The 19,589-nt window shown below is 43.3% G+C and overlaps 1 protein-coding gene across 2 annotated transcripts in view; it reads left to right on the top strand.

The window, feature by feature from the left end:
* LOC149239248 (NAD-dependent malic enzyme, mitochondrial-like) overlaps positions 1-19,589 on the top strand; it is a 525,613-nt gene that overhangs the window by 109,464 nt on the left and 396,560 nt on the right. For both annotated transcript variants that reach the window (XM_089373361.1, XM_089373362.1), the window contains exons 3-4: positions 15,838-15,956; positions 16,347-16,514. In XM_089373361.1, the coding sequence (XP_089229487.1) occupies positions 15,838-15,956; positions 16,347-16,514 (287 nt within the window). The remainder of the gene's footprint in view (positions 1-15,837; positions 15,957-16,346; positions 16,515-19,589) is intronic.

Genomic DNA, 19,589 nt, shown 5'->3' with positions numbered 1-19,589 from the left:
CTTTGCCCTGCTGCTTGAATGGAGAGTGTCAAGGGGCAACAACCAAACACGATGTGACTGTAAGCAACACCAAAGAAGGATGGGTGGGTATGTCCCCAAGGGTATGATCAAGAGTCTTCCAGAATGCTCAAGAGTAATCCTACAGATGTCCCTCTCTTTGCCTTGGATCTGTTGACAACACCCTCGAGGCCCTATCTCCGCTAAACATGGTGTCACCAGATGCTCAACCATGTCCTCATCGATACTAGGTGAGATGCATCCAATGGTACACCTATTGCCCTTGTCCATAAGTCTCCTTGGCGGTAACACTCGAAGCACCCACTGCACTGCATTCTCTGCCACTGCATACCACCCGGTATCACCGCACTCATCGACATGCCATTGTATACCGCAACCTGTCTCTGTACACCATGGAATACCCCCGGCTACTACCATAACATCCTGTATCGTCCTGTGTCTTGCTTGTGTCACTGCACCTGTCACTCCCCGCACGTCCTCAATGCGATGTGAGTCACTCCTCCTACACCACAGTGTCAACCGCCATACTGTGGTATACCACCATGTATCTCCATGCTCCTCTGTAGGCCACTGCACCTTGCTGCATAGCCCTGCACACCACTGGGTGTTATGGCCTAGAATTGGGTCTGTATGCATCAGGCCACATCCCTTTATATAAAACTGGACGCTACGACCTGACTCTGTGCAGTCTTGTGTACCACTGCCTACTATCATACCACCCTGTAACATATGGTATCCTGCATCTGCCAAAGTGCTCGCCACTCTGATAGTGACCCCACCATGACGCGCGTCATGTCCCCTCATCCATCCTGGTAGACTTGAGCACCCTAACTCCACTCCTGCTGGGGGGGTATCTCTGTTGTGCTGATCCCCTATGGCCCCTGAGTCCTAAACCTCAATGGGAGAACATTGTCTCCATACAATATCCGGTTTGCTGGCATACCCATGCCACCTCCTCCAACCAGCTCCTTCCAGAGAATGCTAATCATCCTGTGCTTCCATCGCAACCAACATGCCAAAACAACCAATGCAGTGTGCTCACAAACCACCTGGCCACTAGCATCAACTAGAACTCCCCTAAGGAATGCATGTGCTTAGGCACGGTGATCGAAATGGATTTTGGATAGACTCTTGAGTCTAAGGGTTCCTCAATGAGGAAAATGAAAGTCCAAGGAAGTTCCTGGAACTAGCCCCATTGCAAAGATCGTCTCATTTTGAATTTACTGCAACTTGAATGGGCCAAAACTGACTTAGGATGCAGAAGTTATCATAAAATGAAGCTGTCTTTATCCTTGGGGAAAAGAGGCAAAATCCCCTAAAAAGGAATCCTAAAAACCCTTTAAGTCTTCAAAATCTCCTAAAAGATCAAAACTATCACATAAGGGAGAACTTTTAAAAAAGGCGGATAACACTAGCGGAAGGCAAAAACATGAAGAAACAGTGAAAATCGAGCCTATCGGAGGTCAAAGGAACAGTGAACAGGAGCCGTCAGATCTAGTCGATTAACGGTTGTAATATCCCTTACCAGGGATATCCCTCAAACGCAAGCAAACTCCAACCAGAGAGATAACAATAGTGCAACATATAATAACAGTAGTGCAACATAAAATAATGTATACATGGAATATAAGCAGATACACGAGAAATGCAGAGAGAAATGCTAAGCCATTTTATTATATTGAGTAATGGAAAGAGTACAAGAGGTGACCAGATAGGTAGCACCTCAACTTGCACAAGGCAAGTGAAGAAATATATCAGAATGGTAAGGAAATGGCCCCTCTGAACTGCATCCATACTGCCGGAGAACTACTGTGCTGCTGCTCCTGCTAGAATCAAAATGAGGATTTGGGGCTGTTCTCCTTCTCAGAAAATGCTGACACTCTGGAATCAGTGTCTGCTCAATAAACCTAGAAAAACCCAGAAAGTTTTTCCAAAATAGCTGACCCCCGAAAATCACCCCCTTGGGGATCTACGCAATCCCTCAAGGCTCTGCGCTGCTCCTAAATAGAATCCTCCAAAACTCCACCTGAAACTCTGCCAAAATCCTCCAATATGCAAGGGCCGATCCCCTGCTCAATCTCCCAGCTCAAATCCTCCTGCAAAACCCAATCCGGAACTCCTACCCAAAAGAACTGCGTCCTCCCCTCTCAAGACTGCGCAGTCATCAAATAATCAGCTCCTCAACTCCAAAAACCGCTCCTTCTGCAAAAGACTGATGGAACTACCTTGCCCGAGCAGGCACTTGAAGTCCCCCGGGGCTAAGGGTGAGATCTCCGAACGGAGACACTCGATGCACTAAACAGTGCTACAAACAGGCTAAACAGCCAGCTTGCTCTAAGTCGAAGTGACTAGCTCAAATGCAACATAATCAAATGATCAAAATGAGGAGGCTCCTCTCTCTTTTATAGCATTGGCCTCTCTCAAAACCTTAAGGCCACCTCCTCCAACGTAGCCTCTCTCTTGCCACGTGTTCCTTCTCATCTGCGCAGTCCCTCCAAGTGTCTACGTGGGCCCTTTCTCTACATGGTCCTTGTGCCCCCTTGGCTCCCCTTTTAAGTTACAACGTTGTGCTACTAAGGAGTGACTTTATTCATAAAGTGAGTTATGTCCCCCCTTTCCTCACTTTTTATTTATTAATAACTTAGAAGGCAAAATTGAGCAAAATCGAATATTCCAATTAGCCATGGCTAATTAGGAATATTACAATGGTCCAAATCCGATCGGCGAATCGCAATCGGCAATGGCTATCGGAGGCAATCAGAGGCAGATATGCGATGGGACCAGGCCGATGCGATACTGCGATCGCCGATATCGGCGGATCGCAATCGACGCTGACATAGACTATACCATATGGAAGAACCTCGGGCTTATGCAATATGCGATTGCGACAAGTCACATCGCAATATCGCGTCAGCGCATTACAAGGAGCGGGCTACATATATCTATATACGCGATGCGATGAAAACCGGACCCGAAATGGTTTGAGAATGGAAATATATATTGTTTCAGGTCTGCATGAAGCCATTTTTGCGTTATTTCCAATGTTTTAACGTATTTTCGAAATGCAAAGGAAATCCACAAAACAAGCGAGATTTCGGGAGGAACAAAGCGGTAAGTGGTCTGGGACGGGCTCCGCCTAAGCCCATACATTGGTTTCCATGTGTCCAGGTCGAGGAGAGAGAAAATCACCCTCATTGGGCGGTTAACCTCCATATGGAAGGGACACCCAAAATAGACCATAGCCGTTGGATCTGGATCTCCCAGATCAATAGTGGAGATGTGATATCGCTACAAAGGCAGACCAAATAGGAGTTATAAAGTGGATTCATAATATTTCAAATCCGATGAACAGTGTTTTGAAGGATTTTTTGTGTTTTTGCAGCGTTTCTCTGTGTTAACAGAAAACGACTGTTTCTAAGGATTTCAAGCGCCGATGGTTCCATTCCGTTACAACACAGGTGGCCACTATCCCCGAGGGCGTTTAGCAATGATTGCTAACGCTCAGAGAGGGGATTTGAGCGGACAAAGGCTAGAAGACAAAGAGCCCGACAGGGAAAATGAACACGCAGTGTCGATTTGGCTTAAAAGCCATGAATGTCAGGAACAACAGGGGGCTGTTGGTTGTTGAACGCTGTTGGGGGTTGTTGCTGAAAGCGAAGCCAAAGCAGGAAGCTAAGGCAAAAATGAGCAGAAAGAGGCAGCGCAGAAAGCAAAAGCTGAAGCTCACGCAGCCAAGGGAGTCACTTGGAATTCAAGTGAAAAGCCAAGAGAGCTGTAAACTGATAGAGGGCAGAAAGAAGCCAGAACCGAAGAGCTAGAGCCAGAGCCAGAGCCAGAGCCAGAGTTGAAGAGCCAGAGTCAGAGCCAAGAGCCGAAACTAAGAGCCAAGAGCCAGAGCCAAGAGCCAAAGCCAAGAGCCAGAGCTTCAAGAGCCAGGGAATAACATGGTGTCTGAACCCACTGTTTCTGTGTAAAACAGTGGGAGTTGAGCCAAGAGCTTGTAAAAAGGACTTATACCATAATCCCAGAGAGCCTAGTTGAGTTGACTAGAGCTCACAGAGACGTAGCCCAAGAGTAGAGGGTGAACTAATTAAATTGTTGTTTCTGTGTGATTGTTTATTGTTGCATTATTTACTGTTATATGTATTTATATCAGTTTCAGCACATTAATTTACAGCACCTGAACAATTTAAGACAAACATAAGCATACACCCATATTTTCAAGCACATATTTAATTTCGCACAGGTTAATCATTAAGACTTGGGAATATTTAAAGCTTTGGAAGTGGGAGAGGTTCTTGTACATTAGACAAGAAGCCTAGAACCCCATTTTCAGATCACACGGGGTTGACTACTTCATCAATGCCATAGCCATCCTGCATTGATATCGGATAGGAAGCCCCACCTGGATCCCAATGCCAGCTTGAGCCTCCAGCGCCCTCAATGTCTGAGAGCTCCCACTGAGCTTTACTCCGAACTTTGACCATCTCCATGAGTCTAGCCCACTCCACTAGGTACCAACTCAGAATCTTTCGCCATCCAACCCTAAGTGAGGGATCAAATGCACAAACTCTAGCACATAGAACAAGCCCTCCGTCTTGCGAGTGTTGCACCCTGCGCAGCTCATGTCGCCTCAACTCACCATCCTGGTCAACACATAAAATTTGTCGGGGAGTCTTTGCATCTCTCTTTTCGTGGTGGAAAGGTAGTCTAGTAATGTTGCAAGCCCCATCTATATAATCCCAGAGAGAGCTATTATCTGGAAGTACTGCAACTCTGTTGACGGTTCTATCAGCTCTAAGTCAGTGGTTGGCCCCAAAGAACACTACTCTTCCTCCTCCACCATGGGCTCAACATGAGTCACGAACTGGCTCTCTATGTTCTCTCCATGTTGTTGTAGGTGGCCGTCATCCTGCAACTCTATTTTAGATCTGGGTGCCTTTGTACCTATCAGATCTTCATCAAGGGTGCTGATGTCTCTTGTGACCTCATCATCCAGTCGTGCGCTACTATCACCTGAAAACTCTGTCACGACCCCGGATACCTCAACAAGGGATATCACCTTCTCAACGGTGGACATGTTTGTGTCTCCTGGCACTTCATCAATGGATGACCCTATGGGTGTATGCTCTTCTCTCTCCCCTAAGGTGTCAATTGGTGCTATCAAAGAGGTCTCCAACAATGGTGACTCCTATGCTACACTGGGTATACCAATGTGCTCGTCACACACCCGCGTGTCCTTTGCCTCATGCTCAATCTCCTCCTCAGGCCCCTGATGTCTAAAACTAGGGCTCCTTAGCTGGTTGTGACTTTAGTTTTTCGACCCGCTTGGAGCCTCACCCCAGCTATGGCTGCCAAATTTGACCTGCTGGAAACTGGCTGCAAATACACCTCCAAAATGCTGTGTTTACCCTTGCTATCCAACTCCTAACTCCCCGAATGAACTCTTGGCCCGACCTAGCTGCTCTCCAAGAACCACGAAATTTTGCTGTGTGGCCTCTGCACTGTCTCTCAGCCCAGAAATGCAAATTGCTGGAATGCTGGCTGAAAGCTCCAGTGAAAATGATTGTCCAACACTGCTATCTTAGCTCCCTTGCCTCTCGGCAAGTTGTTGGATCCCTGTTGGTCTCAAACTCCCTCTGCGTGATTCCTAGCTGCCCAGAAATACGCACTCCCTTCCTCTGCGTTGGTGTTGATGTGTGTTATTGCCTCGGAACTCCTGAAAGCTCCTGTAGAACAACCTCCCTAAGGCAGGCACGGATGCTCCCCCGAAGTAGAGGTTGAATCTCCCGCGTGAGAGACTTGTGGCTAAACAGCGGGTAGATTCGCTAAACAACAAAGTGAACAAATGTGTGTTTGTTTGCAAATGTCAAAGATGGAAACAAAATGAGAGCTGATCTCTCTTTATAACTCCTTGGGCCCCCTTAGCCTCATGTGGGCCCCTCCATCCACCCATTCGATTTTCCCTCCAAGCATATCGAATGGCTATGTGGGTGGCCCCCACATTCCACTAGCAGCTAAATAAAGTCAATTTGGCTCCTAAGTCCCTAAGTCGAAAGTGTGGGGCCCTTAGTAAAAAAATGTGCAAAATTGTGTAGCAGCACCTTGTCACTAATGTGTTTGAGAAGGGACATGACACTTGGGGATGCCCCCCTGCAAATCTCTAGTGCAAATAACTGCTTCCTGCAGTGTGGAGGGTCTGCGTGACTTCACCAGTCCATGCAGGGGCTCAAGTAAGCCCTCTATGAAGGTGTATACCCTCCGAGCATTTGATAGGTCCGACACCATCACTGAAACTCACAGAAACTCTGAGATGTACTGCTTTGGGTTGTCTGTTTGGCGAGCTCCCTGAAATGAGCCTTCAGATCCCTCTGGTCAAAGCATTCCACCACCCTCCTAGTGAAATTCTCATATGAAACCACATTGGCATGCCCCAGGGTGGCCAACTTGATGGCTTCCAGCTTTGTCATCCGATTAAGCTGGAAATACGTGTCCATCTTCTCAACCCAGGTCTAAGCAGTGCACTTGGCAGTGCCATCAAATGTAGGGAAGTACATCCTCCCTATTGTCCTTTACAACTCATAGCTTTGCGTGCCCTGTCCTCCATAACCCTTGTTCTTCTCATTTTGCTTGAGCTTGTAGAAATCTCTGAAAGAGAGTGCTTCCCTGAAGTCTGCACCAATGGACTACCATTCTCTAAAGTGTTCTCCCATCTGTGAAGTGTCTTCAGTCCTTGCTGGTTCGACCTATGCCACAAGCACGAAAGAGGGCAGTGTGGCTCGGGTTGGCCCACTCGCTGATGGAGGTGGTGCTACAAGTGAAGGGTGATCGGATTGTTGAGAGGCCCTACAAGTTTCCCCAAATAAGAATCCCCTACAGGTGGTTCTCTCTCGGTTCTACATTTTATTCTCCTCTAGCATCTACTTCGACCCCTTTGCTAGATCATTCAAAGCCTACAAGAGGCTATCAAAAGCCATCTCCTCCCTGCTCTTGGGCTCTCCCATATCTTCCTCTGCTACTACTGCCTTCCCCCTATCCTTTGTGTCTGGAGTGATCTACATTTCTCTTTCTCTGCTTTGGTACCTCTTCCTCTTGTATGTAATATTCTGTTGGTCCCCTTCTCTCATAGGAGAAACTCCCCATAGTTGAGCCAAGACCTAGGCTTTAATAACACTGTAATGTTCATAAACAGGAAATTAAGTGATAAACAAGGGAAGAAAACAATTCAACAATCAGAAATACGAAAGACACGTCAGGCACTCATGAAAACACTGGAAATAGAGAACTGATAAGCCATTTTATTAAATCTTCAAGCAAAAATACGATGGTAAATGGAATGGTGCATCTGGGCTTGTCTCTAAGGATAAGCGTTACAAAACCCAAGTGAGCAAATGCTGATCTGAAGGCTGCCCAACTGTTGCACCAAAATTGATCTGCGCTGCTGAGAAACTCAGCGATCTGCTGGAACCAAAAGGCTGGAATCACTGCTTCTTGTGCTCGGAAAATTATAAAACTACAGCTCCCAGATCTTCAGCGAAAACCCACCAAAACCCAGGAAGGGTTTGGTCTGGTTCAAACTTCTGAAATTCGATCCCAAGGAGCCCAACCTCTGTTGCAACTGGTAAACTCGGTTTGCCTGAATGAAGCTGGGAAATCTCCCAAAAACTACCCCAAATCACTGGGATGAGTCCTCCTATGAATTTCCTTCCTTCCCAACTGTGATTCTGGTGCTGTGGCTTTTTCCCTCAAGACCCACGTGATGCCTAGACTGGTCCTCTGCGCTGTCCTCCAAGCCTGGAATTCGAACTGCCTATTTGCTACACTCGCTCCAAAACTCCTCCCAAGTGTTGACCTAATGATGTCCTTCGAATCTCTTGGTTCCTTCGGCTAATGGCTGGCCCAATGAAGCTCTATCCTCAAATGTGTGTTCCCTATATGCTGGCCTAGAAATATGCGCTGCTAGATGATGACTGAATAGACTAGCTGTGAATACTCTCAGGTGCTCCTCAAGATGCTATGAAACTACCTTCCAAGGGTGGCACTTATAGTCCCCCGAAGGTAAGGTTGAATCTCTCGCTTGAGAGATTCGTGGCTGAACAACAAGTTGGCTCGGCTAAGCAGCTCGAGCAATCAGTCAAGCGATTTTCGATATGCAAGAATGAAGGATCCCCCAAGTGAGGAGCTCTTCCTCCTTATGACTTCGTGGGCCTACCTTTGCCTCATGTGGGCCACTCCAATAGCTATACGAATTCCCTCCAAGGCAATTCGAATTGGCCAATACGCTTTTCCACGTGGGTGGCCCCCACCTTCCACTAGCAAAATAATTTGGCCGTATTTCTCCTAAGTTCCTAAGACGAAATTCCTTGGGTCCTTTTCCTTAGCAAAATTATACAAAATATTGTAGAAACAAAACTTGTTACAAATTCTTTCTGGAAGGGACATGATAGCATCCCTGCAACTGAAAATCGAACTGCTAGCCCAACAATTCAGTGTGCCTGTCTGATCACTGCGCTGCCTTAAGAATTTCAGCCTGCTACTCCCACTGAGCAGCGAGATTCCATTCTCCGCTTCTGAGCTTCCTAATGGATCACTTGTTGATTTCTGTACCATCAGATGTGCTCTAGCCCTGAGATTTTGTAGAGAGACTAAGACACATGCATTCTCCAAGACCCATAAATTGTTTGCGAAAATTCCACCTAGAGATGGTTTAATTAAAATAATTAACCATTTTTAATGTATTCCTAAGTCTAAACTTAGGAAATGTGATTAATTAAAGGGTATTAATTAAATCTGGTGTGAATCTTCTAGAAGAAGACGAGGATCAACTCCTATTAATCTTGGCCTTTGATTATGTTTTAATCTTGGTCGTTGGAACCCCAACGAGAGATTATAAGGAGTTTTATGGGCACTTGGAGGACACACTGAGATAATGAGATCTAGAGATCGAATTTCTCAAGAGTAGCAACGTTGAGTTGTCGGGGAGAGATCGAGTGATCTTCTTGCAGTGAGGGGCAGGGATAGTAGATCAGAGGGGATTTTTCTAGTTCCAGAGAGTGCAAGGCAGAGAAGGCAAAGAGAGGTTCAGAGAGGTAGCACAGTGCCACGCAGAGGCAACTCAATGCTTCAGAGGGAGTCCGTAATTTTGCTGGGAGCAGTCGAGATCTAGTGCCGAATGTTGGGGTGTGAGACCAGAGGGCCAGAGAGTCAAGTTCCAACCAACAAATAGATCCGCTGGAAAGGTGACGTAGCTCCTAGAAGTTGTGACGCAGAGGCAGCGTGGGGCTATCCATCCAGAGCCTGGATCAGAGTTGGATCGCCAATGACAGTGTGAGAATATTTCTCACTACCTCTTTGCCAGTTTATTCTCTGTATCAGATTGCCAATTTGGGCATCTAAAGATTTGTACTCAAATTACTACTGCATAATAATTAAAACCGTCAGCTGTTGCACCGGTTTTCCCAAGTTGGGTTTTTCCGGGGATGTTTGTTAAAAACAACGGTGTATTTGTGTGTGTTTATTTCTGTGTTTTGCAGTTTTTGGTTTCCGCAGTATTTTATGTTGTGAAGGCTGTAGTAGATTTTATTTCGATGTTTACTGTGTAACATTGTGAATAACTTGATTCAAAAGTTAACGTGTAGGAGAAATTTAATCAGTAGTTGCAATAGGGAATTGGGTCACCGATTTTTCACATGGTATTGGAGCACATGTGAAGCAGAGAAAAACTCAGTTGTAGGTGAAAGAGGGAGTTCGAAAGCACTGCGTAGGCAGCATTTCGAAACCCCAGAGTGACTGCATAGTCCATTGGCTAGAAGGTCTAATTTTCGTGGAAAATTACTTCTTTGAGTGAGTCAGCAAAGAGTAAATTTTCCGGATCGAAGATTCGTAGAGGCAGAGGGAGCAGCGCAACAGTTTCCACGCAGAGCAGTTCTTCAGCTGGGACGCAATCTTTTTGCAGTTGTTGTTAGCAAAATAGCATCAGAAGGAGAGGAGAGCACACACTGATGGAATTTTTTCCTCAGGGGACTTCTAGCCAAGAGGTTCGAATTTTCCCAGCAGAGCAGTAGTCGCTGTGTGCAGGATTTCTCACTCCAGAAGGGAGTGTGAATAGCTGGGCAACAACTGCGCAGAGGAGAAGAGGAGGAGTTCGACATATTTTTCAGAGAGATGGCATCAGCTGGGTTGAGAGATCAAGATCGGTTGGACGAAGCCTCCAACTATGTGATCTGGAAGGCTAGAATTTCCTGCCTTCTAGATGAGCATGATCTCAAAACTTATGTTGATAGTGTGGTAGTTGTACTCGCAAATGCAGATCCGCTTAAGAAATACAAGGAGATGGCGAAAGCTAAGAGGTTGATTCTCGATGGGATTCGAGATCATGTGTTATCTCACATAGTTGGCAAAGATACTGCCCGACAGATGTGGGAAGCACTAGCTACGATGTATGAAAGATATTTCAAGCAACGAAAGATGTATCTTGAGGAGAAGCTGAGTTGCACGAGGATGCAGAAAGGGGAGTGTGTAGATCCATTCCTTACTAGGCTTCACGATGTCCAGGACCAACTAGTTTCAATAGGGTCAGCGCCTCAGCCTACAGAGTTTGGACGATTAGCGCTGAACAACGTTTCTGAAGAATGGCAAGTTTTCGTCCAGAGTATCTTGGGAAGAAGAAAACTACCAAATTGGGAACGTGTGTGGGATGATCTACAGCAGGAGGAGAATCGAGATGAGGCAAGATGTGGTGAAGAGCACCATTAGTGGTGCTAGCAACAACAATGGGACGAGGCAAGTAAAGGAGGAGCAAGACGTGGCCCTCACATCTAAGGGGCGGCGCAGGAGGAAGAGGGACATTTCCAAGATCAAGTGCTTCAGATGTGGTGAGCTTGGCCACTATATTACTCAATGTCCTCTCAGAAAGAATGACAAAGAGGAGAAGTAGGATCAATAGGTTGCATCCACTGAGATTGACAGGTTGTCCTCCAGATTGGAGGAAGAATTTGCCATGATCGACGAGATGCCTCCAGGGGTGAGGTGGGGTGATCTGGAACTGTAGCCCTAGAGAGCTACAAGATGGGCATGATTCTTGAGGAAATCCACCTCATGAATCAATATCCTGCTACAGGATCCCATAGCACACAATAGCGGGATGGATTAGTGGCAGTTGGTGCAATCAGGTGCTAGAGTGACAGATGTAGTAGTTAGTAGCAGTCAAAGATTGAGCAGCGCAGAGTAGAGTTGACGGCAGTGCAGATGGCACAGAGCGGAGCCAACAGCAACATAGAGGCTTCAGTGACGGCGTAGAGTCTAGAAACAATTAGAACTCGGGTGACAGATGCATCATACCACAATTGGTTCAGTATTTTGGATGCTTTTCCGTTGCAGTTGTTGCAGTTGCAGCAACAGCAGTTGGAGAAGGTTGCAGTGTAGATGCAGTGTTAGCAACAGCACAAATGCAGCAATGAGAGTTGCGCAGTAGTTGATGGGCAGCAGAACCAGACATCAACAACGCGACAGCAGATGGTGCAGAGACAGAGTGATGTTTCAGAGGGTTGCAATACTAGAGTACATTCCTCGCTAAGAGGGAGTGTTGATTTTTGTAGCATCAAATGTGCTCTAGCCTCGAGATTTTGCAGGAGGCTAAGACAAATGCATTCTCCAAGACCCAAAAATCGTTTGGGAAAATTCCACCTAGAGATGGTTTAATTAAAATAATTAATCATTTTTAATGTATTCCTAAGTCTAAACTTAGGAAATGTGATTAATTAAGGGTATTAATTAAATCTGGTGCGTATCTTCTAGAAGAAGACGAGGATCAACTCCTAATTAATCTTAGCCTTTGATTATGTTTTAATTTTGGCCGTTGGTGCTTCAATGAGAGATTATAAGAAGGAGCTTGATGGGCATTTGGAGGACACACAGAGATAGTGAGATCTAGAGATCAAATTTCTCAAGAGTAGCAGCGCTGAGTTGCCGGAGAGAGATCGAGTGATCTTCTTGCAGTGAGAGGCAACGATAGTAGATCGGAGGGGATTTTTCCAGTTCCGGAGAGTGCAAGGCAAAGACTACAATGAGAGGTTCAGAGAGGTAACGCAGTTCTTCAGAGGGAGTCCGTAATTTTGCTGGGAGTAGTGGAGATCTCGTGCCGGAAGCCGGGGTTTGAGACTGGAGGGCCAGAGAGTCAAAATCCAGCCAGCAAATCGATCAGCTAGAAGGTTGATGCAGCTCCTAGAAGCTGTGACGTAGAGGTAGTGTGAGCCCACGCAGAGACTACGCAAAGGTAGTGTGAGGGTAGCCATCCAGAGCCTAGATCAGAGTCGGATCGTTAGTGACAGTGTGAGAATATTTCTCACTACCTCTTTGCCAGTTTATTCTCTGTATCTGATTGCCAGTTTGGGCATCTAAATATTTGTACTCAAATTACTACTGCATAATAATTAAAACCCTCAGTTGCTGCACTGGTTTTCCCAAGTTGGGTTTTTCCGGGGATGTTTGTTAAAAAACAATGATGTATTTGTGTGTGTTTATTTCTCTCTGGTGCAGTATTTAGTTTCCACAGTATTTTATGTTGTGAAGGTTGCAATAAATTTTATTTCGATATTTACTGTGTAACATTGTAAATAACTTGATTCATAAATTAACGAGTAGGAGAAATTTAATCAGTTGCTGTAGTAGAGAATCGGGTCACCGATTTTTCACATCACTTACGCTCTGATACCATGTGAAAATTTCAAGAGATACCATGTGAAAATTTCAAGACTAGAATCATATTGCAGTAGTTGGAATTTATTTTTCTAATTGGTAATTATTTTAACAATTTCTCTGCTACGACAAATATCAAATAAATCACACTGCAACCTTCACAAATAAAAACTGCGAAAATAATAGTGTTGGAAATTGAGAAATGCTAGTACACACACATAAAAATTGATACCATTATTTGTGGACAAAAGTGCCCAGAAAAACCCAATGTGGGAAAACCGGTGCAACAGTTAGGGTTTTTATTATTATGCAACAGTGAAATCTGAATACAATCTATGGATGCCCAACTAGCAATCCAAACAAGAAGTAAATTTGGCCAAAATTATTTAAGGGACATTACCCTTCATCCACAAGAAATTAACGAGTAGGAGAAATTTAATTAGTTGTTGTAGTAGAGAATTGGGTCACCGATTTTTCACATCACTTACGCTCTGATACCATGTGAAAATTTCAAGAGATACCATGTGAAAATTTCAAGACTGGAATCATATTGCAGCAATTGGAATTTATTTTTCTAATTGGTAATTATTTTAACAATTTATCTGCTACTATAAATATCAAATAAATCACACTGCAACCTTCACAAAAAAAAACTGCGAAAATAATAGTGTTGGAAACTAGAAATGCCAGCACACAAATAAAAATTGATACCGTTATTTGTGGACAAAAGTGCCCCGGAAAAACCCAATGTGGGAAAACCATGCAACAGTTAGGGTTTTTATTATTATGCAACAATGAAATCTGAGTACAATCTATGGATGCCCAACTGGGAACCCAAACAAGAAGTAAATCTGGCCAAAATTATTTAAGGGAAACTATCTTTCATCTACAAGCTATCCCGACACAACTCCTCTTCAGAAAACTCGTCCTCCTGGACCCTCTGCATCAGCCTCTGCACTGTTGCGTAGACCCTATGGTGTCTAGCCTTTTGAACTGCCTCTGATGAAGTCGTTATGCTTGTCTTTGCTGAGGAAATCACTTCTTGGACACCCTGGACCCTCTGCCCGGCCTCTGGAATTGAAAACGAATTTCTCTCTAGCAAAATTGAATTGCTTCTGAAGCAATTGCGCAGTCCTCTGCACTGCCTCACTGAGAATAACTCTGCCCCTTGTTGTTGCCTCTCCGGATCTAGAAAGCATCCTCCGAATCATTTTCTCTGCCCCTCATTGGCCCTGCTACGATCTTTGGCTCTCTAGCAACAACTGCTGCTCTCTGGAAATCGATCTGCCAAGAAAATCAAACTACAAAAGTGTCTTCTCCAAGTGCCCATCGTCTTCCTCTTATAATCCACTGTTGGAGCATCAACAACCAAGATTAAAACTTAATCAATGGCTAAGATCATCTTGGAGTCGATCTGTTTGAGTTTCTAGATGATTCACACGTTGACTTAATTAACTTTGATTAATTAACCATATTCCCTAAGTTTAAACTTAGGAAATATTTAAAAACTGGTTAATGATCTAATTAAGCCATCTCTAGGTGGAATTTCCAAAGATGATTTCTGGGTTTTGAATATCCCATGTATTCTAGCCTCTCCACCAAATTTCGTGGCTAGAACACATCCGATGCTACAGAAACTAACACAGGAGGCACGGGAAAAACAGACTTGATCCGAGGGAAATCGAGTATAGTGTCGATATCTCTCTTATCTCATGAATTAGGCCTACCCAAGGGGTGTATATATACCACCTCAAATTGGTTATTTCAGTTAGGCCACGGGATCTTGTAGGTGGGCTCTCGGTAAAACCCGTAAACCCTGCCTGAAAAATAGCATTTTATTTTATTTTTTCATATTTAAAAATCTATACGCGGGTATAGTGTTTTGGGACCCGCGTATGTACGTGTTTTTGTGTGGGCAGAGTCGCGTATTGAATTTGAAATATAGTTTTTAGTATAAAGTCAAGTCTGCATGGGTAAAGGGACTGCCCAAGGCCATAAAAGAGCATCAGGTCTACAAGATTGCTGAATGATGCTATAACATATAGGTAAGCCTCCTTTGTGGTTGAAATCCCACTAACGAGCTGGAGAAAGGTTCCCGAGGTGACAGTGGCAACCCTTCCTCATTGTTGCCATAAGGTCTGGCCCCTTGCCCAATGATGCCTTTTACCGATCCTGCTAAATTTTGCAGCAACAGGATACAAGGCCAGAACTAATGTCCTCATTTTATGAATACTATAGCATTTAACTTATGCAAAGTGAAACTGCAAAGAGCTGCAGCCTGTCATAGCAATGATTATCCTGGCCTTTCCAGAGTCCAGACAGATGAGGTAAATCCACTAAGTGCATAACTTCTTCATCTCAGGTCCTTGCAGACATCAACAGGAAAGGTTTTTGGCTTTGATGCAACAGTTAGCCTCAAGGAAAAAATGATGATCTCTGTATGTTCCTGAAATCAATTTCGAGATCTTCCTATTAGTTAGCCCTTCAAAACAGAGGTCCTTTGCTATGAAACAGACCACTGAAAAACAAATGCCAGAAGGGTGCCCACAATGGCTCTGAATTTCTGTTCTAAAGCAAGCACATTAATGGCTGAAGTGCCACCTTTCTCTAAGAGAAAACTAACTTGAATAGTGCCTTGACTGTTGAGGAAGATTTGCAAAATGGTGATTGGTAGCCCTCTAGGCCTGATCCTTCACACTTTGCATTCTGAAAAGCGACCTCAAAATGACATGCATTTTGAGGGGTAACAAGGTTTAATGCCAGTTTTATTTGTTACGGTGTCATTTTCCCATTTTCTTTCAGGGAGGAGATGCTCTAGGCACACTTTGTTTTTCTATTAATACTTATTAGATCCAATTGGCATATTCTGGTCATTAGTGGATATTTTCATTCTTGAAGGGCCTTTACTGAAATATATGTTTGTGGTGATGACACAAGAGACAATGTATCGGTGTGACTGCAGAAGGAACATATATGGATAATGAAAAAGCTTCTATTGTTTATTAATTTGGATGGATTGGAACCTTTTATTTTTCAACCATAATTTCTAGCTTCAGATATCACAAATGATTTGAATGAGTGGGAATTTAACGTTGGGTGTTTAAACCTTTTTTGTTTGGGCAGAGGTTGATCTTAAAAGATTGGAAGAACATGCTAAAGATGGACCATCTGACAGTACTGCTTTAGCTAAGTGGAGAATTCTGAACAGATTGCATGATAGGAATGAGACTTTGTATTATAAGGTAACTTGTTTTAAGGAAAAATTTCTGAGAGATAGAGAGAGCCTGCACTTTTTTTCTATCTAAATGTATGATTTAAGATGTTTTTTCCAGGAATATTGGCATATAGTGTTCATTCGACGGCAATCTGTCTGGAGGAATAAACCTCTTGATGATCCTGTTCCATTAGAAATATCTAGTCACATGATGTATAAGTTATTTCTGTGATATGTAAAGCGGTTTGAGCTTGAATGTATTTAATCTTGTTTCCTGTTGATTTATAGAATCATCATTCTAATTTTAGGGAACAATTCTTGTCAGTACAGAAAACTGTGTCCGCAAGCCACTTTATCTTTTGTTGTTTGTAAGTCAATGAATAACTTTACTGATTTTGGCTTGATGGAAGCTATGCAGGTTTTAATTGATAATATTGAGGAGTATGCGCAAATAATATACACACCTACTGTTGGTCTCGTCTGTCAAAACTACAGTGGTTTGTATAGACGGCCGAGAGGAATGTATTTTAGCAGTGCTGATAAGGGGGAAATGATGTCAATGGTCTATAACTGGCCTGCAGAACAGGTTCTTGTACAATTATACATACATTCTTCTTTAGTAGCTATAGACGTTATATTTGAACTCTTTTATAATAAAAAAAGAATCCCATGCTTTTATTTTGTAAGAAATGTATTGGGCTTCTTTGTGGAAGGGATATTCATTTTTATGGAGTTCTGATTAGCTAAATTTGCATAGAATTCTGTATTCTGATTGACAATAACACTTTACTCCATGATAGGGAGAGGAAACTCCTTTGGCATGGGCATCCTTAAGATCTTTTGAATAAACTGTTTGAGAAATTGAAATTGAGATTTTATTATGTCCACTAAAGAACAAATAGGTCAAGGGACTAGTGGTTACAGCCAGCAATGATAGTCAAACGAAAACAAATAGGTGTAAAATACGCCCCCCACCACCCCCCGCCCCCCACACACAAAATGATATGAAAAATGGGTGCAAGAGCAACTATGCACTGTTATCACATGAACTTGCACCACTTGAGATAAAGTCCAAAAGCTCAAGTGTGATCCAAGTGAAACTGAGGGGGGCACTGTCACCTCACCAACTCTCTTCTCACTTCAGGCTGGTTCTCCTCCAGCTCATGGGGGGTCTCCTCAGGTTAAGATTTCTAGGACTTAAAGCAATGAAGCTCAAGGTGATATGCAGAGTAAATCCAGTAAAATGGTTTTGAAAGAGTTTTAAAATATGAAATGTGATCGGAGGACTAGAGGCTAGGGTCTTTTCATTGGGCATATGGGATCAACGAGGTGTCCCTTGAAAAGGTAATGAATGGATATAGGAAGATGACTAAGGTTGTCCACTATTGACCTTAGAAGATCCTTCTATAGGGTGATGACTAAGGTTGTCCACTGCTGACCATAGAAGATCCTCCTATCTCTTTTACAATCTCCAAGACAACTTCAAAGGAAGGTTCTCCACTATAATTTTCCTAAGTTTTACAAGATAGGATCTGTACAAAATAGAATGCGTGAATAAGTCCTTTATTGCTCCAAATTGACATCTCCAAAGCCAAAGAATAGCTCTATTAGCAAAAATCCACCATAGATGACATCTTCACAAGATACAAGTCACAATTCAGATAGGCCGAATTTTCTGAGAGGGCTGAAATAGTCACAGTGATGATGATCAAATGAGATGAGCCTATCCTCTATTTATATGAGGATTAGGTCACCTAATTATGATTTACAAAGCCCCTAAAACAAGTTTGATAGGGCTGAAATAGTCACAGTGATGATGATCAAATGAGATGAGCCTATCCTCTATTTATATGAGGATTAGGTCACCTAATTATGATTTACAAAGCCCCTAAAACAAGTTTGATTGCTAATTGACCTTGGGTTACAAGCCAACCCATTAGCTAACATTAAATTATGCCTAATTTTCCCACACGTGTGAGTCGTAGCCTCTAAAATGCTGATGTCATCCATCATAAATGCTCCAAATTCCATGTCCAAGGGTGATGAGGTGCCAAGAAGGTGTAGATGCTTGGAAGATCCAAAATTTGAGGGTTGGCCCTCAAATCCACCTCAATATCTCTTGTGGGGTCCCAAGATCCAACTAGGGTGCCATAAAGTGGTTTCCATGAGTCTCCATCTGTCAAATAGGGCCTCCTTCTCTCCAATGTTAGGGATTCCTTTGGTGCAACAAGCCCTGCTTAGTATCTTAATGGGAAACCTGTTAGAAAATTAGAAACGCAGAAAGATTTTCTTATATTTGATAATTACTTGTGATGTTCTTGATTTCTTATTAAGTTTTATTTATATCTTCTTTCTTTAGTTCATCAAGCAATTACCAAAGCAAAAGCACATAAAACAATGGACACTAGATATAGGCACAATGCCAGGGAAAAACCCCTCTCGAGGGGAAAACCCGGTCAAAATTCTCTTCCTTTCAATAAAATTCTTTGAGACTCTTCACCTTAGACAAATACCAAACCTTCCCTCCACACCAAGTCAGCCTCCCAGATCTTCGACCTCTCTTCCAACAACTTCAACTATGTAATAGCTTCTAGCATCAGGCAACTTCTGACATCAGGTAGCTTCCGGCATCAGCAAAACTTGGAAGACTTCGATCTCCCAAACTAGGGCACGAAACAAAGAGAGAGGGGTACCAAAATTTCGTTTTGTTTTCTCCTTAGATTCCACCCAACTCACACTTCCTTGCCCTTCTTCTTCTACTTCGCACTTCTTCTGGCTTTAAGAGATATTGAAGCCTCAAATTTTGGAGGGAGGCTTGGGCACATGCATTCCAAAGAACCTCGAAACCATTTTAGGAAATTCCACATAGAGATGATTATATTAAAATAATTAATATTTTTAATGAAGTTCCTAAGTCTAAACTTAGGAAAATTAAAATATTAATCGGTATTAATCTAATTGTGGGTGAATCTTCTAGATAAAGACGGAGATCAAGTCAAAATGATCTTAGCCTTTGATTAAGAATTAATCTAGGCCGTTGGTTGTCCAACAGGAAGATATAAGAAGGGACTTGAGGGTCATTGGAAAATACAACGAGAGATCAAGAGATCGAATTTCTGAAGTGAGAAGTTCTCAAGCGGAAATTTTGATCGAAGACATCCTTTGCAGTAGAGGGGCATGGACATTGATCCACAGGAAGATTTCCAGATCCGAAGAGGCAATAGCAAGAGGCTTAGTTATTCCCAGAGTAGGAACTCGCGAGTGCAGGGACGCGCGAGTGCAGGAACTCGCAAGTGCAGGAACGCGTGAGTGCAGGAACGGGCAAGTGCAGGAACGTGAGTGTAGTCAACATGAGTGTGGGGCTTGCTTAGGGAATATCTCTGCTAGATTTTATTGTTGTTTGGATTGCAAGTTAGGCATCCATAGATGTACTCAGATTTTATTACTGCTTAATAATAATAAACCCTCTGAACTACTGCATCTGTTTTCCTGCATTGGGTTTTTTCAGGGACATTTGTCCAAAAATAACTTTGTCCTATGTGTTTGTATTTCCTCGCTTAGTTTCTATGTTTCAGAATCATATTTAATTTGGTGTATGCTTCTTCAGTAATTTACTTCAATGTTTCAAGAAGAAATCTGAAATTAGTTTGTAATGTAATTT

The sequence above is a fragment of the Pinus tabuliformis genome, chromosome 8, assembly GCF_031772625.1.
Source record: "Pinus tabuliformis cultivar Carrire ecotype Pingquan chromosome 8, CPIR1, whole genome shotgun sequence".
Taxonomy (NCBI): domain Eukaryota; kingdom Viridiplantae; phylum Streptophyta; class Pinopsida; order Pinales; family Pinaceae; genus Pinus; species Pinus tabuliformis.
Note: the sequence above shows the minus strand (reverse complement) of the source record. Positions and strands in the feature narration are given on the sequence as shown.